At 45.3% G+C, this 24,214-nt stretch overlaps 1 protein-coding gene across 2 annotated transcripts; it reads right to left on the bottom strand.

Annotated features, from left to right (window-relative positions):
• Positions 1-21: 21 nt before the first annotated feature.
• Positions 22-23,263, bottom strand: mbtps1 (membrane-bound transcription factor peptidase, site 1). 2 transcript variants are annotated; one of them, XM_031564395.2, is made up of 23 exons: positions 23,031-23,263; positions 20,100-20,671; positions 17,625-17,882; positions 15,463-15,681; positions 15,040-15,150; positions 14,702-14,811; positions 14,298-14,414; positions 14,136-14,203; positions 13,886-13,988; positions 13,264-13,415; positions 9,561-9,722; positions 8,864-9,008; positions 8,349-8,537; positions 7,871-8,043; positions 7,192-7,307; positions 6,836-6,992; positions 5,945-6,069; positions 5,518-5,595; positions 2,571-2,711; positions 2,223-2,354; positions 1,465-1,591; positions 1,233-1,363; positions 22-993 (listed from the first exon to the last, which is right to left on the bottom strand). In XM_031564395.2, the coding sequence occupies exons 2-23, from the start codon at positions 20,311-20,313 to the stop codon at positions 746-748; spliced, it is 3,276 nt and encodes a 1,091-aa protein (XP_031420255.1). In that variant the 5' UTR covers positions 20,314-20,671; positions 23,031-23,263; the 3' UTR covers positions 22-745. The 2 variants fall into 2 exon arrangements, with proteins under 2 accessions (XP_031420255.1, XP_031420256.1); XM_031564396.2 differs by having other exon boundaries at positions 15,463-15,675.
• Positions 23,264-24,214: the final 951 nt, after the last annotated feature.

Here is a 24,214-nt window from a genome sequence, read left to right as displayed (position 1 = left end):
GTCATGAAAGAGTAGACATTATTTTGATGCTTTATAACTGATGATATATTTGAAAAGATTTCTGACCATTGACAGGTTGTCTATTTACAAGTTGTATCGGCACAGACCATTTCATTTACCTGGAGAACAAAATGACAGACACCCAGAAATTACCTTGTAGTACAAAAACATTAAAAAAATAAAATAAAAAAAAAAGCAACAATTATGTCCCAAATGTTCTGCAAATCTAATTATTTAAAAAAGTCTGAGCTTTCAAACATTCTTTTTTACACAGGAGGGCTGGAGTCAGGGGTGTGAAAGATTCGATCAAACTTACATAATAAATTAAAAAAGGCAGGAGACGAGACAGGACTCAACCCAACGCCTGCTGCTCGCTCCCTGGAATGAAATGCTCTTTCCAAGAGTGGATGACCCACATAGTGAGGGGGAATTGAACACAAGTGTCCTCGGGACCACACCCTTGCCTGTGTCCATCGGCTGAAGGCTGCACTGGTTCCACAGTCATCATCCTCATCATTGGGACAGAAGAGTGTGTCTCACACAACATGTTGCTCTCCACACATGCCCTCCCCTCCCCTCCCCTCCCCTCCCTCATTTCATAGAAACACATATCCCCGGCCTGCCCCTAAACCAAACACACACACACATTGTTAGGGACAATTTTTCTCCCAGGAATCCAGGTTCTTGTGTGTTTTGTGGCCAGTCTGTTTAGGTGTGCGAGGCCACTACCCCGCCCCCTCCCGAATCACACTGTGGGGTTTTTGCCTGTGTGCGGGGTCTGCTGCTGCTGCTGCTGCTGTTGTTGGTGCTGCTGCTGCTGGTGCTGCTGCTGCAGGTATGTCGGGCGCTTGACTCGCGGCTTGCGGCGCTTGGGCTTGTTCTTGGCTTTGGTCAGCTGCACCACGAAGAAAGACAGGACCACCATGGCACCAAGGAAGGCAAACATGGGGATGGTCTGGCCCACTTCCTGGTTGTACCGCCCAGGCATTATGCCTGGTGAAGGGAGCACAAATACAGGTCAATACACCAAGAGGAGAGGGGGGGGGGGAGCACCAATCCGTACAGAGAGCACTCTCTTTATGTACAGTCACCACAGCTGTAGATGCTAGGAACTCCACCATCTTATGCGATCAGTTAAAAAATTCTCGTATTGTTAATTATTCCTGACAATGCAGCCAACTATGCAAATTTCTAAGTAGCAACCAGAGGCAGGCTTGTGCTTTGGAGCTCACCTCCAGGGATGTCCCAGGCGCCACTCTCCCCCGGGGAGAGAGGCCGGACCTGGGGCCGGTATGGGCGGTGGTTGGGGAGAACCACTTTATCCAAGTCCACTGACAGCAGCTTCTGGTGCTTCCAAAGGTTACTGGAGGACAGAGAAAGAAATTGTAGAAATTTAGCTCTATCAGTCACAGTGATTATATATTTGTATCCTACTCCGTTGACTGCTGTGGTGAGGTCACACACCTGGGTGCCGTCTCGTTGAGAGGTTGGGGCTTGGCCCAGGACAGGTGAGGACAGGCCGGGAGGGGTCGCGGTTTAGGATCTCCCAGGTGAGGCTCCAGCACCTTAGAGTACCGATACAAGTGATTGCCTGCAAAAGAGGAGCAAACTCTCATCAGTAATAACCCTAATGTGGATTCCACCCTGTTCCCCTTGATTTTCACAGCACTCATACAATGTGTTTCAATGTATCTCTTCAATGGCTTCTTACAGGGGATGGATATTGATACCAATAAATATGTACCAACCAATAGTGAAGTTTTCAATTACAAAAGATATTACCACAGTAATGGCAATATGTATCAAGCAAATGGGTGTCAAGAAGGTGTTGCTTTCCTTGTTTCTGGTCTCCAACAAGCCCACCCTCCCACGCAGCCATATTTCAGGCCCGCCCAAAAACAGCAGAGGCAGGATAAACAACATGTTCACAATATGACCCCCCCTCTGCGGTCAAACCTCCAAGGTGTGAAAGCCGATCGGCCAAGAGGATGATGCAAAATAAACAGACAAACAAACAAACCAATAAAACAAACGCTGAATCAGATGCTGGCAAACGAAGAAGCAGGGGAGACTCTGGAGTCAAGCCAAGAACACTCAGCAAATTGGAGCTGCTGGAATTGACTCTGGCTGGGCTTCAGATTTCATTGCTGATGTAGATTTAAATAGGATTGGTCTCTCTGTGTGTGTGTGTGTGTGTGTAGTGCTGGGTTTGGATGCCTTGCCTTCGAGTCTCTGTGGCAATGGCTGCTCAGTGCCTGTAGGGGGCGCCACCCTGCCCTTGGAGTGGGTGAGGCTGGGCGGGGTCATGCTGTAGGAGGTGTACTGCAGCAGGGCGTCCAACAGCCAGAAGCAGTCTGAGCAGAAAACAGACAAGACACAAGAACATTAACAGCGCTCAACCGCATGTGTGCATCTCTTTGAAGGGGTCTGCACCTACGCCTTTGTTTCCATCTCTGTGCTGCACTAACCTAGTATGATCCATCAACAGCTAAGAAGCTACTAGTAGCTGAGAAGCTACTACAGGTGCATATACAGGTGCATGCATCACTATACTGAGGAGGATGTTTTACCTTTCTGACGATGACTGTCATCTATGCAATTGGAGTCTCCATAGAGGGCTATGCGGCCCCCGCCCTCAGAGGGAGTTTGGTACAGTCCCAGGATGGGGACATTGTCCACCACTGCAGTCTCCTGCTTTAACACCTCCAGTCCTGCAGAGAGAAGGGGTGGGGAGGGAAGAACGATGAGCAGAGTATGAATAAGATGACTCAGAGAGAGAAAGATGCAACTACCCACTATTTCCATCACAGCAATCATCAGTAACAGCACGTCAATCACAGCAAAGCTCCGAGCATCTCTCATTCATTACCACAGGAAACAGCATGAATACTGACTGCTGAATACCTAAAGTGTACCGATTCCTTGGAATCGTTAGCCAAAATCCTTTTCGATTCCGCTATCAATACTTAAAAAAAAAAAAAATTTAAATGAAATATTAATTTTTCGATTTCGCTATAGATGCCTTAAAAATTATTCATTTTTAGATTATTTTTTTGTTTTGATTCCGGTATCGATGTAAGTGCAGTTTAGGTATGTCACGCAGCTTTGTTTTGTTTTAGACTGCAGCCAACATGGCGTCTAGGCAGAGGCGTTCAAAAGTGTGGTTATATTTCACGCAAAAAGACGACCACAGGGCCACTTGCAGTGCTTGCAAAACGTCTCTTTCGTCAAAGGGGGGGAAAACTACCATTACTCCGAAACATTTGTCCATACGGCATGCAATAACTTTGCAGGAATGTCGCATTTTTGAGCGCTATGGAGTGAAGATAACGTTAATGAATCTCAACCAAGCAACAGCAGCGCGGCTAACGTTAGCGCTTCATCTGTTAATATTGAAGGTAAACTCTAACAGTCTATTGTGTTAGTGCCATTTGTTTCATTGTGTAAACCAGCTTTCACTTTTTGTTTATGTCAGTTTTATTTTTAGTTCAAGGTGAATACACTTGTAAAAAAAAAAAAAAAAACAGCACTGTAATTGGCATGTTCAAATATTATTTAGCACAGTGGTTCTCAAACCCTGGTATATCAAGGACACCTAAACTGCCACAAATTAGACCAGGGAGGGATCCCTATTTGATTAGACTATTTTCCAGGCTCCCCCATCTGATGAGATTTTTCAGTTAAATGTTTTATTACAAAAATTGTATGAAAGCCATTACCAAATCAGTCATATATTCTGTTACTTATGGTTGGAATTATAGTCAAAACCCCCTGGCACCCCATCAAGGAAAAGGATCCCTAGGCTATGGGTCTCTGGACCCTACTTTCAGAGTTTGTTGACCTATTCTTAGGTTTGTTTTTGGTTATTTAAAACATGTAAATGTATACATACATACTGTATATGCTGTGCAACGTCTATTCAGAGAATATTATATAAAAGAAAATTAATGTAAATAAACTCGTTTGTACTCTTTTTTTTTCCTTGCCCAAAAATAATCGATAAGAGAATCGATAAGGAATCAAATCGATAAGAATCAATCGTTATGGAATCGGAATCGTTAAAATCTTATCAATTCTCATCCCTACTGCTGAACCTCCAACGGTTGAGCCGCGAGGCAGTCACTGCCAGCAAAGATTTCCAGTGTATAGTATCTAAAACAGACCATTAATTCACGACACAGTCATATAAGGTCTGATGCCAGTTAACCTAGCTGTCCAACTCTTGCTTAGGGAGCTATCGGTTGACAGTTGCTATGGTGTGTTAATATGAACTAAGTTAAACCTATGTATTTGGGGCCGAGTGTTTCTACCTTTTCCTATTATAATTTTCAATTGAGGAGACTACTTTTATCTAGCTGATGTTAAAGGTAAAAAAAGCAGACGCTTTTATCCAAAGCGACACAGACAACTTGCAGCAGATAGGAGTCAAACAGTGCACCACCACACCCAAACTATCTAGATAACTAGCCATCAACTCATGCAAATGGAAGTCTGGTTTAAATGGCATTCACAGTTATTTAAGTGTTTGCTAGCATAGCAACAAGGCAACCATAGCAACCAGACAACAAACCACATACCGTGAAACAAAGTTTAATTTCTCTAAATCAGCTCACCATTAAGATACAGTCTTGGGCTCAAAGTGATCATAACCATTTGTGGATGCTGTTAAATGGCTCCACATAGACATTAAACAATCCTGAGAGAAATGGGACATAAATTGGGGCAAGAGCTTCCTCTAATATCAACATGGTGAAAGAGTAGAGGGTAAGTCCCCCCTCCCCCTTCACGAACACAGGAATCCTGTTGCTCCCATTCACAATTGAGCCATTGCAGTTATTGTTGGTAGGTCACCAGGGGGTGGAATGACGATACGGCAAAGCCGTAATATCCAAACTGGCTTCTATTCCCACATCACGCCAACGTCATATAACCATCAAAATAATGGCTTTCGGTGAAAGTGGGAATTACCTATTAATGGGCCATTTCGTCCAAAAACGACACTCGGTATCTACACAAATCAACAGAACTCTATTATGTTAGACGGCAGTACTACAGAGACCAAGAGTTAGACAGCAGTGTTTAGAGTAGACACATTTCTATTGTATGGACGTGAAGGTGTCTCCTGTGACTGACATTCTGACAGATGTCTAATTTTGTGCTACAGTGAGAAGCAAAGCATTTTCTGTGTTACTATCAGTATGAAAATGAGTAAATAAAGGCACATTTTTCATTTTGGGGTTAGTGTCCCTGAAAGACGGACCATCAGACACTATGCATGTATGAAAGAAAAAGAGGCGCATTCATATTTCCATCTTCCTTTGATTTGAATGTTTTCATTCAAAGGATGGTACAAGTGTGCCAAAACACCATCCAGTGAGTGGAAAACAAGCACAAAGGGGCTGGAAGAATTAAGAAGGAAAAACATCGAAAAAAAACAGAGAGAGGGAATGCTGGGCAAATGATCCATCTCCATGGAAACAGAACTCAGGTGTGAGTTGGGAAGTGGGTGATGTTTACCTTGATCTTTCAGGGTGGAAGCGATAACAGTCCCCCCTTCAGGAAAACGAGCGATGCTGCAGCCGGAGGCATAATACACTGAGAGAGAGAGAGAGAGAGAGAGAGAGAGAGAGAGAGAGAGAGAGAGAGAGAGAAAGAGAAAGGAAGAGGCACAGAGAAAAACAAACATCCGTTTATGATGTGAAATTACTGAACGATAAATCATGACTGATTACTGTCAGGGACATTTCAGAGACATTTCAGTACTTCCTCTGATTTCAAATGAGGTCACTTGAAAAGAGGAGCATCATTAAATTAGACAGGGACAAATGAATTGCTTTTGATCCAAGAATCCCTTTAGAAACTGACCAAGCCAAAGAGAGACCTCAAATTCACTGCTGAATGCTTAAATGCATCTTCTGATATTGAAATCATTGGGGATTCTTACTGTCATGGTCAGCCATGCTGAAGTCTCCCTCGTAAAGCCCGTCGCTGAAAGCCATACCCCACACGGAGATGAGGTCGTTCAGAGCTGGCACGTTGGCGCCCCCTGTGTCCGGCATCCACCATTGCCTGTGGGAGAGTCACACACCATGATGCAAGTTGCTTTGACAAAAAACATCTGCTTAAACACTATCCTCAAGTCTAAACCCCCACAACGGTCTCACTACTGTAAGAGAGCATCTATTAATCAATGTTACAGTACAGCATGAGGCATCAACAGCAGATCATGATGTTGGAAAGACTGATGGAGTATTGTCCTTTAACCCCACTAATGCATAATGTGAAACCCTGTGTCAATGATATTGTTTTGCACACTGAAATATGTACATTTGCGCACAATATAACGCACATGTAGATATCACCACTTATTAAATTGATTATAATGTATGTTCATGAGTATGTCATGGGACATTATGTGCAGAATGGAAGACATGCTATATATGGTACCAGCAGAGTTAATTTCATGTTTTTTTTAATTGAACTGACAGCATCTCCTGACACTTGCACTTGGTGAGTAATGAACAATGAGCGCGTCACGGGCAAGTGCAGATATGAGCGCAGCCTTGTCTTGAGAGTGGTGATTAACACTGATGGCTTTTAAATGAGACGCTTAGAGAGGTCCGCTCACAGGTTGATGAGATGTTTGACAGTGACACACTGACAGGGCTTAAAGTGCGGGTTGACAGTGATGCCTGGCGGTGGAATGTGTGTGAATGTCATAGACACACACACACACACACACACAGTGATGTCAGGAAATGTCCGTGTGACAATACGAGAAGGTGGATAAAGTGTGTGTGTGTGATGGGTACAGTGACAGGGGGTGGGGTGCTACCTTGTGTTCTCGTCGTAAAACTTGACCTTGCGCATAACGGATGTGTTGTACCAGTCGGCGTAGATGATGAGTGACAGCCCGTTATCGATGTCCCGCCGCAGTTTAGTGACTTCCTCTGGGAAATACTCCTCCTCACTGTCCACCATGAGTAATGTACCTGCAAGCAAGCACGCACACAGAAAAAGTAGTGAGTGAGTGAGTAGATTCATTGTCATTTAATCATTTTCTCTCATTCATTTCTCACACAACTTAACTAACGACGATTAAAGTGAACCAATTGATTCAGTTTTTTTTTTTTTTTAAGTAACTCTGCTAGTAAGCTTCAAGACAAGTTCACAAAGCAGTACATGGCTCACCATACTGACTGGCATCGAAACACGTTATGGGCGATCCCAGCACCTCTACAAAGTAGCCCATACTCCGGAGGTGCTGGTACATGTCTCTGAAGTTGGTGTGGATGTGATCCCCATTCCTTCAAAACACACAGGGGAAACAAACACAGGGGAGTCGGAAGGTGAAAAAACCTAGGGGCTTTTAGTGATCTGGCACCACCTGCTGGTCAATGCCGGTAACACACTGACTGGTACTGCCAGTTCCATTTACAAATCCAACTGCGTTTCCTCATTTAGAGGTCCCTCTCGTATCAGCATAGCATTCCCCTGAAACGTCAAGCCTCTTATCTAGGAAGACCTTTTCATTAAAAACTTTTAGTTTCTAAACTTTTACCAAGGGAACATTTGTACCCAGTGGAGTTCATTTTAATTGCCATTTTAAAGTAAATGATTCCACTCATCCACTCCACTCATCAAAAGCAACATAATTGAATTCAGTAAAATAATTGTGATCCTTTAGAGTTTTCTTTTATATAATCAAAAGCTCTCAAGCTCTCTTTACTCTAGTTATACAAGACAATAAAAAAAACAAAAAAACAATGTTGTTAATTATTATTCATCAAAGTCTTGACTATCCAAACAAAGGAACACCAGTCCAAAGGAAAGCCCCGAGCTCTGGTCAGATCAGCGGGTCAGCACTTACCAGTCCAGTGGGTCGTTCTTCATGCGCAGGTTGTCGCGGGGGAAGTAGCCGGGGGGGTAGCGCAGGTTGTGGTACTGGTCCCATAGCACACGCTTGCTGCGGGGCGGGGTGGGAATGATCTTCACCTTCAGTGGCAGCTTCACAGTGGAGGTCAACTCCCCACCCACCTCCGACTGGCAGAGAGAGAAAGGACAGGGACAGAGGAGAAGAGGCATCAAATGACAGTATTCATCACAAAGCCGCAGGGAGTTTCTACAGTCATACGGACTCACACAGTTTTGAACTATACTGCCTTTTTTAAAGACACTTTGTAATGGCGCATTTATGGACTGCCCTGAGTTGGACTAAAGAGTACATGTAATATCAGAAGTGATTCAGTGTGTGTGTGTGCGTACACACACACACACTAAAAACTCCCAACAATGCGTGAATCCAGTCCTGATTTCATTCGCTGCAGAACAATCATATGTGTACTCACATCATTCTCTGATGGTGAGGCCACAGTGACCATGATGTGTCCCTGAGCGATGCCTTCCCAGGATGCCGCTTTCTTGGCCACGGAGATGGACACGGCCAGGTAGCCCGCCCAGGGCCATAGGACAGGCGAGTAGGAGACGGCCACGTCAATGTGGTCCCCGTTCTGAGGCAAGTAGGGCTGCCAGATGGGCTGTGAGGAGGGGAAGAGGGGCAGGGGAGAAAGAGAGCAGGCAAAGAACAAGTTTAGCTTTTATCATTTCACTGATATCCCCATATGTACATATGCCATGTCTCATTATGTCTATATGCTTGTCTCACACTGATGATTGCCACAGGGACAATATTGCCTCTAAAGTTCTGGTGCCCTCAAAGAAGTTGACGGATGAACATCAGTCTGTGCGTGTGCGTGTGTGAGATCCCTCATATGACTCAAGGGGAGTCACCTGTGTTAATTAAACCTGACTGCATTCTTTCTATCAGGATCAGCAGTCCTGCACCTCCACAGCAGCTCGTTACCTTGTCAACAATCCTGCCGGTGACGCCCATGCCGTTGAGGATGGTGACGTTGACGATGGTGGGCATGCCCCCGTAGTAGATGGGCTGGGAGCAGTAGGGCCACATGTAGGGGCACTCCGTCAGGTCGATGTAGCTGGGGCTCAGGCTGCAAACACACACACACACCACAGGGACTTCATCAGCCAGGGTGACATACAACAGTGTGCTGAGAATTCAGTCAGGACTAGCCAGTGTTTGTGTGTCATCTAAGAATTCAGTCAGGACTAGCCAGTGTTTGTGTGTCATCTATGAATTCAGTCAGGATTAGCCAGTGTTTGTGTGTCATCTATTAATTCAGTCAGGACTAGCCAGTGTTTGCATGTCATCTATAAAAGAGAGTTTTGTGAAAGAACTGAATAAGCTTTTCTAGGTGATAGACCTGTCTGATCAACCAGCAGACTTCACCTTTCTTCAAAATATCAAATGCAGTCAAGTGTTATCTTGTAATATTCTTGTGTAATTTACAAGAGTTATCAGCTCATTCAAGTAGACCCATTTATAATGCTTCTATTGCTTTAACAACCTCCAGTTCTTTATGAATCATTTTATCACCAATTGCCTCTACACATCCGGTGATATTTTCATGAGGGCCCATTAAGCAGTCAAAGCACCAGTCATGATGGGTGCAGTATAAAGTTTATTGCGCCGGTTGGCCTACCTGGCTTGAGGCCGGTAGCTGTTGAGAATCTGATAAGCCCGGAGCAGGTCCAGTTTGCCGTGGCCCTGCTCAAACATGTTGACCCCCGGGATCCGGCGAGCCGAAGCAATCAGGGCCTGCTTCATGCTAGCAGGGTTCACCAATTCCCGATTCAATACCGTACTGCAGGGGAGAGAAGGGTATAAGAGTAGGAGAGAGAGGGAGAAGGAGAGAGAGTGAAGGAAGGGGAGACAGAGAGAGAGAGTCAGTGAGTGAAGGAGAGAAAGGAAGAGGCAGAGAGAAAAACAAACATCCGTTTATGATGTGAAATTACTGAACGATAAATCATTACTGATTACTGTCAGGGGTAGCCCTATATCTAATAAAACAAAAGAACAGTGGTCTGTGGTTCGTAATATAACTGTAAATCACTCTACAAACTGGCTTTGGTCACAAAGCACAACTCTGTGAATCTCTCCAGTGGTATGCAAACTATGTCTGTCTTAGTCAACACAGCACAAGGCTGTTGTCTGTTCAGCAGTTGTTGAAGTTAGAAAGAAGCAGACGGTGAAGGACAGAGAACAGACAAGGTTGACCCCAGGAGAGGAATGAGCTGCAGTGGAATTGTTAGGTGAAGCCATCTGACTCGGTCTCTTCATCTCGTTGTGAAGAGAGAGAGGTCGGCACAGATGTCACAGAGAGTGGAAGAGATGGGCTCCTGCAAGGCTGGGAAATTGACTCTTAATTCTCTCTGTCTTTGCTGCTCACTGAGAGGGAGACACACTGGCATTTCAGCCCCTGCCCCCCCTAAAGCCACAAGGAACAAATCACATTGCTGAAGAAGCTTTCCTCTCCAACTTACAAAGAGAGACAGAAAGAGACAAATCATCTGCCTGGTCATTGTGTTATGGTGTGTCTACTCTACATTTGTCTGTCTGACAGCGTTTCTGCAGTAACTCTCTCCAAATGAGATTCACCCGTTGAGCTTCCTGGCCCCATGCGAAACCTCAGGCTGAGGGCACAGTCCTCCTAATCACAGGCACAGTGGTATTATCTCCCCATCTGTACATTGATCAGGGGCATCAAGATACCAGACGCTTAAGAGCCACACCTCTACAGCAAGTTTCTATTAAAAATAAACAAATAAATAAATAAGTAATAGGCCACGACTCAGTCCTTTTAATTCAAAGGTTATAAACCATTAAGCTTAACAGTCTAGCCAGACTTTTTTATGATTATCGGAGAGAAGAGGCCATTTCCATTGCTGCTACTTTATGGAGCGAGACGCAGTTAACATCCCGGACATTCATCCGTGCCGGGCTGCGGCTGAGGGCACGGACATGGACACACAGCGCCTGGGAACAGCACCTGCGCCTCCAGTATCAGCTGGAGTTTATGAGGCTGGAGCTCAAACAGAGGGCAGTCTTAGCACCTCAGCTTATCTCCTGACTGGAGGGAGAAGAGGGGGAACGACAGCAGAACAAACAAGTCCACAGAAGGTCAGAGAGAAATGAGGGGAGAGAAGGGGGGAGAGACAGGGAAAGGACAAAACAGAAGGACTAGAGTGTACCAGCACATCTTGTGACCTTTGTATTAAAATGCATTTTGCATCCAGAAGCAATTGAAGAGACCTAAACTAGTTTGAACAGCCTTGGTTTTTACGTAAACCAAGGTTGTGAGAACTAAACAGCTATGTGTGCCATTTGTATGTGTATATCAAAGCAGTAAGCAGTAATCCAGTAAATGTTTGGGTTTGCACAGTTGGACTACAGCAGCATTTCAAATGTTTGTGAGTGTGTGTGCACAGAGTGTTTTTCAGTCTTTGAGACAACATGATCATATCTCAAGTGGAATGAGATTATAAACGTTAGTGTGTGTGAGTAGGTGTGTGTGAGTGGGTGTGTGTGTGTGAGTTTTAGTGTGAGTGCTAGTGTGAGTGTTATCTAGGTTTAACATGCAGGAAGGGCGGGGGGGGTGGAGCTATTCACAGGCAGTCATAACAGAGCTGTTCTCCAAAGGCATGTGTGTGTGTGTGTATCCGTTCGTCTGTGTAAACACCTCGCCTTCAGAGAACGAGAAAACCTTCCCATCTCACCCTGAGACGCATCAACCAGGGGAGCCACAGGGCATCCCGCTGCCCACCCCTCTGCTAGTGGTCACCCTACTCAACCACAGCCACACAGCTCCTCTGACAAAAAAAGCATCATGCAAGTGCACTATGCAGGCTCCATACTCAAGAGGCTGGGTGGTACAGTATATCGACTGTATCCACGCTAAGGCATAGCGATACAATTTCAAATAAGATACAGAATGAGGCAACCCTAACCCTAATATCGATATAGTTTGATGTTGCATTACCCGTTTCTTTCGTAAAACCGTGACAGTGTTTGCCTCACTCCTCTCTAACACTCTTCGCACAACCCCACCTCCACCCCACCTTCCCTCCGCGTCTGCAGAGGTCCATTCCAAGCTCTGGTTGCCAAAAGCTCCTCTCTGTTTCCCATTGTTAATGTTTCCGAGTGCAGTAGGCTGGATAGTTAGCACGATATTAGCATATACAAGATAATAAACATATCGCTAGTCTGTACTCACACAGGTCAACAGTGAATTGGAAATATTTCTTCCACGCTTTTTTGACAGTTAACAGTATAATGGATGTACTATGATAGTGGACATTGTTTCCTTGTGGGCAACATTTGAGGAAGTCAGTCTTGGCACCATCTCAGTCAGTTAGCGGTGACTTCACTCCCGTTGGTAATCAGAAACCCTATCTTTACATAGGGTTGCATCACAGTCTGTTTTAATAAAAGTGCCTTTGGCATCTCACATGCAGCTTTGACTTACAACTGAACATTTAGCCCACTTCGTAGAAAATACCGAGATATACATCTTGTGTACGGCCATTCAGCCTAGAAAGGAACAGAGGTATGACTTTTGGTCCAAATCGCACAGCCCTACTCAGGAGTTACCATGTCCCTGAACATCCACAACGAATGCTGTTTCAGCTTGATCCAAGGTCTAAATCCTCTAAACATGGATACATCCTACACCCGTGACAAACAAAAGCAGTAATAAAGATCACATTAGCTCAAACACACCATGCCTGACAGCCTCCGAGCTCCGTGCAGGTCCCCTTCCGATATAGACAGTCTTTTTTTGCCCTGTGACTGACAGCTTGCTTCCCATTTGTGACAGGGCCATCATACACCCTCTCTAACAGGGAAGACAGCTATGATGCCCTGTGATGCCTCGCTGTAAAGGCAGGCAGCGCTGTCCCTGTCGTGACTCTGTCTGAACTGTCTCTCATGCATCACAGGGGATCCTGATTGGGACTGCGGTATAAACACCACCTGAGCCACAAGCACAGAAGGGCAGCTGTGGAGAAGGGAGCTTTCGTTCCTACACTCCAGGTAACCTGCAACAAGCTATACAGAGAAGGGATTCCATGGGGAGGTGCCAAACTGGGGAACATTCAGTTTCAAATGTTCACTCGCCCATCACTACCCACAATGCACTACAAAATGAACTGCTAAACAAACAGTGTTTGTTACAGACCATGGTCTTGCACTACTGTCATCATCTTAAAAGCATTTTTTGTGTTTTACTTTTTTTTTTTCTAGTATTTGTAAAATAAATGTTTCTGGGCTTTCAGCTCCATGTTCACATGTACCCCTTTTGTTCCAGATCAGGAGGAACTTCACGCTCATGAAATATCCCTTCTCACCTGGCCAGCAGGGTGACGGCTCCTGCCACCACGGGCGATGCCACACTGGTGCCGGAGAGCGAGCGGCAGCCCTCCTTCATACCAGAGCCGCGTACCCCCGAGCCGTAGGTTACGATGTCAGGCTTCACACGGCCATACCCGCCCGGCAGCTCCTGAAGAAACGGAAACAAAATGGAGGAAGAAAAAAAAAAAAAAAAAAAAGGAGATGTAGACATGTACGCAAGTCAGACATAACAAAGAGCTCTCAATGACACAGAAAGGTCTAGCTCTCGTCTAGCAAGCATCTTGTTGGTGTGACAGGAAGAGTGAGAGGGAGAGAAAAGAAGCTGCCCTTTCAAAGGAAAAAAGAAACTACAAAAAGATCCAAGACTGATAGGACGATTCACTGTGTGTGGGAAAGGGCAGAAAAAAAAAAAAGAACTAAAATACTTCAGACCAAAGCAATTCACCGCATGAGATTAGCAGATTAGATGGTTTTTTGTAGGTCACACTACAGGGATTACCTGCCCAAACAGGAACCGGTCTCTCAGGTGAGACACTGGAGAAGGGGGAGCAGATGGGGGGAAAAAAAAAAAGAAAAAATGAAGTTGACGTGTTGCTATGGCATCAGCTGCAGACTTACCCAGGTGGTCATTCCACGGGATGAGAATCTGGCGATGTTATCCTCAAAGTCGATACCTCCGACACCAATTACATCCATCTGATCAGCTGGGTTGTTCAGAGTCCTGGAGAATAACACACACACACACACACAAACACACACACACACACACCCCATTTGCAACACTGCCATTTCTGCCAATGTCCTATAAATTCTGAGGCATGTAGCATTGAGCTGAAGTCCAGTGCTGTTGTCCTCTTTCTGAACTCACCCATACAGTGGCCCGTCGTTTCCAATAGCAGAGACCATGATCACTTTGTTTGCAGTCAGTTCCCAAACCTGTCACCAAGACAACAGCATTCAACACCACTGTATCACCAATGTATTTATGGCATCTAACAATCCTATCAAATTGTAGTGAGTGTGATGTGACCTTGTCTACAAAAGGGTGGTCCATGAAGTCTGGTCCACCGATGCTGAGGTTCAGGACATCGATCTTCTTGAGAATGGCGTAGTTGAAGGCATCCAGAAACCAGGAGGTGTATGACACCTAAGGGTGTGAAGGGGCGAACAGTGAGGCATCTGGCAGAAAATAGGTTCCTCTGTGCCAATCAACCATTTAACAGAAAACATGGTCTTTCCTATGGCCACTTATGTAGTAGTGATTATATGAGAGCATTTCAAGAGCTCATGAGTTCATTTTCTGAGGAGAACTAATTCTCCTGCGAAATTGCCTCTGCTTTACTGTCAGTACATGTGTCTAAGGTAACAGTAAATGTTAATTGTCAGTAACGTTATGAATTCACTATGGAAGAACTGCAGTGGAGGTGGCCATACCTGATTGTTGGTGAACACTCTGAATATGTGCAGCTCAGAGTCGGGGGCAAAGCCCTGGCATTCCCTCATGCTGGCGATGACTCCTGCCACAAAGGTGCCATGACCCAGCCCTGGGGAGAGATTAGAGGGGTTGACACTCGGGGGCTAAGTTTACACACTTTAGCCCACTCCCCAATTACATTCTAGTTGTGGCAATTTTTAAAACTAATACCTTTTGCTTCCGATGTGCTCTATATGTTGTTAACAATATTTTTTTTACTTTTTTATTTTCTGCATCTCAGACCTCAATCGGTCAGTGCCTATTAAAGTCATTGCCATTACAAAGGCAGAAATCGTACCATCATCCAGTGTCTTTTCATTGGTCCAGTTGGTTCTCTCCTTGACATTCTTAAAGTGTGGATGCTTCTCACTAAGCCCAGTGTCAAACACAGCCACCTTCACCCCCGAGCCTGAGAACAGAACACACACACGTCAGCACTCCACATCCATATTGATGCACATCTGCTCAAGGCAGTGATGAGACCGGCAACATTAGACCATTATGCATCCATTTGCATTACAAATGGATTACATATTAATGGTCTACGTAGAGACACTCTTACTGTCTCGCGCCAAAAATCCAAGATTACACAATACACACTTTAGTGAGTCTTTACTAAGATCACTCCAACAAAACTCACTATCTCGCACACAAGCACATCCACACTCACACCACCACACACTGTAAAGCATCATGTACACACACACACACACACACTCACCAGTGTGTCCCATCTGCCAGAGCACGTCGGCCTGCAGGATCTGTGCGACGTGTCTGGGGATGGCGCGGAGCAGGCGACGGCTGGAGTGGCGTCCGGTGGCGTGCCAGAAGCCCGATCCCAGAGAGAGGCTGGTACGGCGCAGAGGGCGAGACGACTGCCACGACTGCCACTTCTGCGTCCAGCGCGTGTCGTTGCACGAGCTCCCAGAATCCCCTGCAGCTGAGGCACAGAAAGGAAAGCGCAAAAGAGTGCATTAGAGGGTTCAGTGAAGCAGTTAGCCCCTGCTCATTCAGCTCAAGACCCATTATCCAGGGCCTTCCATTTAGCCCGTGTATATTCCATTATATTCCACATATAACATGCAAGACAGCATCCAGGCAGGTTAAAGTTCGGTCACTAGATTGGCCAATGATGCTACAGGTAATTGGTTAATGAGAGGTAGCTAATACTTTTGACCTCCTCTCTCACTTTCCTGACTGTTTGCTCTTTAATTTGACCGCTGTTATTTTTGGTCCACGAACAAAGGGTTTCCTCACAACAGTTAGACAATGATGGGCACTAACTTTGACACGAGGCAGCAAAGCATGCAGAGATGACCTGCCATATTTTCCAACACTCCCAGCAAGTTCACTGCAGTTGAACTCCTTCAACCACTCAAGTGATTTACAACCTATTTAGATCATCATCATCATCATCATCATCAGACATGGTTTCCGGGTACTGAAGCTGAAAGGATGGAAACAAAGCATTTCTGATAGCATCCTCTACACTTTTTTTTTTTTTTTTTTCCAAATGATCAGGTACCTCCTGTGCACCTAAACTAGTTCTTGAAAACCTTCTCATAGTATTGCAACACACTTGATGCACTACATCAGAGACACACCTGGACTACCAGTGCTTAACCTGCACGAAATTATGCTTCCACTCGCATCCACTATGAGATTCTAAAGTAAACTCAATTTGTCGAATTTCAATTTTCTAGGGCTCATCCAGGTCTCACGTTGTCATTGGAGATGCAGTTGCTTAGTAACAGGCTAACTCAACACAGCAGTAGAGAGGAGACGTAGGCGTAAAACACTAAACTAATCATCCCAATCCCCCAAGGCCATGGGTGGGGGGCAATAAGCCATAATTAAACTACACTCCAATCATCCCCCCTTCAGCTACCAAACATTCGAGAGCCTACTCTGGCTTCCGTTTAAATGCCAATGAGCCTTGGCACTGGATGACCTACCCAACGAGGCCTACACCGACTACCTGGGAGATGGGTCCTTGTGTCAAAAACTGATTTCAGTCATTGTACAAATGTTTAACTGTGCCCAACTCAGTTCTGTGGTGAGAGTTTTACGAAGCTGGAGAGGCGTGCGGAGAGGCCTGGAGGGAATCAAGGACAGGAAAGGGAGAGCTGGGGAGGTGAGGGTGACCAATGACGCAGAGCGAGGGACTGGAGAAGTAATGTGGGACGGTGCTGACATGGCAGTAGACGGAAGTGGTGGGTGTTCAGATCTGTGGAAAAGACGCTCCAAACAGAGAGAGGAAGTGGTCAGCGCTGGGGTTCCACTGGGAAGTGTGGGATGGGCCACTACTGTGTACTGAAGGACAAGTTGATTTTGAAATGCCAGTGTGTGTGTGTGTGTGTTAAGGCAAATACTCTGTGTGTGTGTGTGCCGGGAGGGTGAAGTGTGGTTGGGTTGAGTTGGGCATACACACCACTCTTACACCCCCACAAACCCTTGGGACTAATTTCCTCTTCTCCGGCGGCTCTAAACTCAAATGGCTCTTTGTGCCCCCCCCCCTCCCCCACCCATTTCCTCACCCTTGTCCTGGTCACCCTGTTCACTGCAAGGCACCAGGCGGTTAGAATAACTACCCCTATTGTGACCTACAGAGATTTGATCTGTTGACTGAAGTCTTCACATTCTCTCCAACAAATGCTTTTAAAATCAGCACACACACACACAACAACAACGACAACAACAACAGCAGCAGCAGCCACCAGCTTTCTTTACCAAACACAAGCAGATACAGCAGTTCAGACCCCTGCAGCCTCAACAATGGAATGACAGCACAAGCACGAATCCAGCAAAGCCAGAGGGCGAGCGAAAGAGGAAAGGCAAGAGAGGCAGGGCGGGTCGTTGCAAGGCTCTGAGGCCTCCACTCACCGTCCACCAGCTTGAGGGTGCGGAAGACCTTGCGCTGGGGCGAGACGCGCTTGACGTAGGGGTGGTCCTGCAGCGAGAGGAGGCTGTCCCGCGCTGCCTGCTTAATCTGCACCACCTCGAAGTCGCTGGGGTAGTCACTGGCCGCGTTCTCCCGCCGCACGATGCGCCAATCGCCCGCCTCCGAGTTCCTCAGCGCTCTGCTGATGAAGTGGCTGCGGGCCTTCGCCGTGAAGTAGCCATTAAACGCCACAATGTACTCTAGAGGTGTGACGGAGGGAGAGAGGGGCAGGGATAATTAGAAGAGAAGATTCTCTCATACATTATTGGCATCTAATTCAAGGCAAGATTATTGATTACGATCCCAGATTTTGACATCAACAATTCCTGTCTACTTGATCTTGATATCAATTTACCAATTGGCAACTTGTGTACTGCACCAACAGTCATTTATATTTAAAATGTCCAAGCAGCATACCCAGTAGGACCTTGACAGGCAACAAACTTCACTGGAGCCACAACAGCCTTTATCAGCCTGGCTCTACTTGGATATCAGGCTCAGTGCCAGTCTCCATACAAGAGAAGACATTGCTTAGCAGACATTACAAGCGGCTTATGTGTGTCCAAGGCGCAACATAACACGGGGAGACGCGGAGCCAATCAGATAGGCCTTGCTCCTTTCTTCAGAGAAGTTGGAGTAGCAAGTCTCAAGACTTGGAGTATTCTTGGCAGGGAGGAGATGGCGAAGTGGGATGTGTCTAGGAAACACCCCTATTCTTTCCCTGGCAGAGTTTGTGCATGTCATTACACAATGTTTTCCCTGTGAACAAGACCATTGTTTAGAAGGCCTTTTCTGTAAGAAATCAGCCAATGAGCCTTGAGGCTGGATCCAGGAAGTGCACTGCCTAAGAAATTCAGCCCAACAAATCTGATCATGCTGGCTGTGGACAACTCAACTCTTCATTAAAGGCTTTTATACAATATGGCCTTTGATGCCACTTCACCTCAGAGCAGGCAGATCGTACTTAAAGGGAAGGAGGTTCGCCATAGTGATGGAAGTTTATCTTACTGAGGTTAGCATTAGGAGGAGTGTCATAAAAGGCAATTAGCAGTAAACATTTAGTGGCTTACACTCATGAAATCAGAGGCCAGTGGTATTACTATATCAGTGTTAAGTGTCCAAGCTACAAAGCTCGAAAGGGACGTGTTTTGTTCAGGCACTAAACACTTCAACCCACACGCGTTTCCAAAATAATTGCTGTAAGACTTCGCCACCCAAAAAACCCTCCCCAGGTCTTGACCCCTTCCTACTTGGTAATGACCTCTCCCACAATGGAGAGCAGTGACTGGGAAAGACAGGAGTGTTTGTGGGGGTCGGGGTGAATACAACAGTGGAGATTGGCTAAAAGACTTCATTCATGGGCCAAAAACCAGGTCGGCCTATGCCATGGTCCAGACGTTGAACACTCACTGCAGTCGCCTGGAACACATGGATCTTACAAACAGGGTTTAAGGAATGTGTGTGTGTGTGTGTGTGTGTGTATATTCTCTTGGATGACAGCCAACAGAGTACCAGGGGCATGAAGGCAGCTCCATGGTAATGAGAGCAGCACAGAGGGGGGGGGGCATCCTCATACAGTTCAGTACAGTCGGTGGGACTGTGCACATGTGTTTGCATGTTTGCGTGTGTGTGTGTGCGTGTACACTTCTTTGAGTTTGTGTGTACAGTGTGAATACAGGTGCCTCATGAGTATAGTGTGCGTGCGTGTGCGTGTGTGTACTTCTTTGAGTTTGTGTGTACAGTGTGAATACAGATGCATCATGAGTGTAGTGTGCGTGTGTGTGTGTGTGTATGCACCTGCAAGTAATTGCTTGTGGGAAACTATATGCATGAGGATGCACTCAAGTACTGGGACAGCTGCCTCATGTTGTCCCTCAGCCAGCATCAAACAGGTGACGCCTCACCTGCTCCCTCTCAACAAACAAGCCATAAAACGAGACTTGACGCAACGCTCCACGGCACTCATAAAAGCACTGTTGTTCTTTCAGAGATAAACCAAAGCTGTAATTTCTGTCTAAACATGCAGCAGTTTAGATGATGGAGTTCTGCATTCCTCTGAGCACAGTGCTTCCTCTGTAGTGTGTAACAGAGTTTATGCAGAGGAATTCAGGGCCTTTATATAAATGACCCAACAAAAACCCTTACAGGGCAAATAATCAATCACTGTATGTACAATTTCACATTGACCACTTAATCAACTTATGACCTCAATAAGACGTGCTTAGGGTTTTTGTCAGTAACATCAGCATTTCTTGTTTATTTCCAACTTAATCAGCATAAATATCACTTTGGAAGTTGTAAGGTATTAATACAGTAGTTATTGATTACGTTAAAACATGGATCAGACATTGAAAACGCCTTCATAGGAGGACGGCATGGTTCTGTCGTCAGAACAAGCACAAGTCAACTTAGCTTACCATGTTCCACTACTCTGCTGGAGAAGTCCACTTTGAGGGTGAGCTCAGAGCAGTTGGAACTCTGAAGCCCTTCCGAGAAGGCTGCGGACGAGGGGCCGCCCTCCCTCTCAGTCCCCACCAATGGCAGCCTGCCAAACAACAGGGCTGCCATCATCAGCAGCCACAGGATACGCGGGCTGACCGTCTCCATGGTGTGTCCGAGTTTAAACCCCATCTAGAGGGTTAGACCGAGGCAGGTCGGGGTCGCCTCTTAACAGTTCGGCAAAGCTCGGAGCATTAATGTAGCAAGTAAAGTGAACAAAAGCACAACCACCAGGTGATGAGATTCCAACAGGGCAGAATCAGGTCCAGAACCCACAAAAGCCAGATTCACACATGGTTCATATTACTCTTCCTATCGAGTTCATTTCTTTCGCCGTTTCCTCTCCATTTTGGGGGCGGCCAGGGAGTTGATCAGTCCTGCTGCCAACCAGGAATCAGGGGCTCCATTTTGCCTCGCAGGTGAAATGAAGACCGCAAGTTCAGTGGTGGAGAGAATAAGCGTTTCCCAAAGCTGCCTGGTCATACAAAACCTGCGGAGTGAACAGACAGACAATGGTTGTTTATTTATCACTCACATCACACTTCATTTTCAAACAACATCTTAAACTCCGCCTGGTCTTCATAATAAGAACCAGTCAATTTAACCCAACTGTGGATTTAAGAAAATCATCCATTTTAAATCTGTTCCGTGAAGGGTAGGTAGTTATTGTTTTAGTTTGAGTGTGGTTGTGTGTGTGTGGGGGTCTGCCCAAAATGATTTCGAAGAGAGTGATGCATGACGTCCCACAAGAGACCATATGAACTGATTTATAGATAAAGCAGTTGTAGTTGTCTGAAAGGAGAAAGCCTAATGCCAATAGATCCCTTGACAGCACCTCGCCCTGAGTGGTCTATGTGGTGAGATGTTATGTGGGCTGACAGAACAGACACGCTGCATAATGCACAGGCACAGGCACAGAGTACAAGCATGGAAATGGGAAAGGTGAGACCTCAGATAACATCTGCTCCCTTCCTACCACAGAGTGGGGAAGGGTGGAGCCTTTCAGCCTCAGAGAAACATAATCATGAAGTACTCTTTAACTCATACAACTCTTACACTGGGTGAAGTAAGGACATACATCGCAAAGTAAAGAGATCAAGCTAAATTGTTTTGCATGGGTTATTTTTTATTATGAACATGGTCATCATAACTACTCTCCACCCTCCAATCTCCAAATTGTAGGACACAACCTCCTTCCAAACCCCCGCCCCCAAGCCAGAGCTTGTTTTATTGTGCTTCCTCCACCACCCTGACTGGCTTGGGTGGTTCACCGTGTAAGACCACAGGCAACGGCCATTTGAGAGCACACACTCTCAGGATGAAGAAGTTTGTTACGTAATGGGTCTCCGGACTGCCTTCCTTCCTTACACCACTAGAGAGGGCCTTAAAGTAGCTGACGGGGGGTGGTGGTACAGGTCTGCCCTTACGACTGGGGGGGGTTACAGCTCCCAACGTGCAGGCCAGATGGGTCGTCACCAGGGTTTTTCACTTCCGCTACAAGCTTGATGTGAAGCATGTTGCTATAAAACCGGGCCATAAAAACCTGGAAGGGCTACTTGTGACAACATGATGCAGACATGTGAAAGCAACACCAAACAGCAAAGTCAGCGCCCTCCTTTGTCTGTAATCACAGCGCAGTATTTGGTGTGTGTGTGTGTGTGGTGGGGGTTGTCGCGGAGACAGTCAATAATCCATAAATATCTATATTACACACCTATTAATATCTGTGGTACAACCTCTTCTGTTTTAACAAAAGAATAGCTGCCATGAATATTTTTTAAATGTCCTTAAAATGTTAAGTTACGACCTCTGCATTACATTACTAGGATTACAATCTCAACAATGTAACTATCAATCCACGAGGATTCGAAGCATTGTACAAAAAGGGGTGACACTACAGAAAATATGCAACTCGGCGGTCACGAAAGCACTGTAACAAGAGGCATAGAGCCTTGACTTAAGGACTCCAAAGTGAGACAGAACACAGGTAGACAGAAGACTTTACTTGAAAGTTGGAATCTAGCTAGATCAATCGACATACTGCAAACAGAGTGGGAGGCAGACTGTTTGTAGAACATCTTCACCAAGCTAAACCGTATGATCAAATTCCAGTTCCAGTGAACTCAGAGTTCTGTTGACCATACAGTATTAAAAGGATCAACTGACTGACGCTAAATTTAAGAACTTTCCAAACTAACGTAGACTTAATAACGTTATTCACCACCTACCGTAACCTAGTCATCACATACCTCCTTTAACTTGCCTTGGTATCGACAGCTAACTGTTGCGATGTTACGTAAATGCTGGAGGCAGTTAGCTAGAAGATTATCCCACATCGAGTCAAAAGTTACATTTATTTAGTCAACAAAGGCTACGCCACATTCAGAATGGACGACTGTATTTCTGAAGCAACATTTGTTGGAACAAAGTCACACTGCGAACGCCATGTTCTACGATAGTAGGTCCGACCTACATTCGTAAACAAATACTTCACTGTGCTTCACTGCAAAGGCTTAATACAGCTTGGATTCCAGTATAACGTTTCTGGCTAGAATAGCTATCGCTAGCTTGCTAGCTGATACAACTAGCCACTTAACGTTTTCCACCATCAGCAAGTGAGCAAAGCAGCTAGTAGATCACATGTGCTTTCAATTCAGATGTACCGCGATGCCAGCACAAACTGTACTGGTAATGCATCTCCTTGCCCAAACATATTAGTGGCAATCTCACAATACAGAGTAAACAACGACAAAAAGCCTGATATCAGCCAGGTTTAAGGGAGCCACAGCATATGATTAGCTAGCTGGCTACAAGCTAAAGTTAGCACCATACGTTACCCCCACACTCACTTGTCTGGTCAAACGGTCCAGCAGCAAAGATGAACTGACATCAAGGAAGACTCCATCAAATCGATATGACTCTGTTAAGTCCTTAAATATGTAAAATAGTTCTACATCACACAGAGATAACTTAACGGTTCAGCATAAGCGTCTGGCTGCTGATGTTTTGTTTGCTAGGTGGTCATTCCTGGTTCCTGTTCGCCTGCCTCCGCTAGTTGAAATGTAACTTGAGAATTCCCGCCTATGTTCTTCAAGTGACACCAGCAGAAGCCAATCAAGGAGAGGTACGCATGGACGTCTTGAGGATTATGCAAACTCCATCAAATTAGATGCATAATAGTGAAGTTAGATTAATATGCATGTGACAGATTAACACGTTAAAACACGAATAAAGTGATTGAAATGCAGGATAGACCTTTTTTTTCAATCTTTCAACGAGACAGCAAAGCCTACACTGGGTGTTAAATAAGGAGGCGAAAAGAAATCAGTGAAGAACCCAGGTGTGGGCCTATATCCTTGGGCCTTGCATTACAAATGTGTCATATATATATAGTTTCAGGATGTTTAACCAAAGATAGTGTAAAATTGTTTTAGAGCTCTTCTTTTGGCTCAATGGTTTCACCTACTGGAGAGAATAAATTATTGCACTAGATCCCTGGGCCAAAGCTAGTGTTGGGCCAACAATTCTATGCCACAAAAAAGGAAAACTGATAGTTCACCACACCATACAGCCTGATAGCGTTTTAATAGAAAAAAACAACAACACATTGTTGTTGTGATCATGTGGGTGACAGACGTAAAGGATTATTGATCATACAATTACAGTCCTTATGTATTCAATAAATAGAAATATTTGCCGTTCATTCTACGCTTCACCTAAAATTTGAGCACCAAGGATCAGGTAGCCCATTGGACTGAAAGAAAATTTAGTCTGAAGAAGATCCTCTATAGCAAATAAGTGAGACACGCATTCTGTCTATAGTCTCTTGCATAACAACACACCTTTCCTCAGGCATCTTTGATGACGACACTTACTGGTGGTCATAAAGTGGATAAATGAATTAACAAGTGGGCAACCAGCAGTAGTTTCCAATGCCATCATCAGCATTTCAACATTGTTGAAAACATTGTTGAAAACAGGCCTACAATATGATAGGTAACCAATGCCCTAGTACACTGTTATTTTATGTTAT

This window comes from Clupea harengus, chromosome 3, assembly GCF_900700415.2.
Source record: "Clupea harengus chromosome 3, Ch_v2.0.2, whole genome shotgun sequence".
Lineage (NCBI taxonomy): Eukaryota > Metazoa > Chordata > Actinopteri > Clupeiformes > Clupeidae > Clupea > Clupea harengus.
The sequence above is the reverse complement of the archived record's forward strand: the minus strand, read 5'-3'. Positions and strand labels throughout refer to the sequence as shown.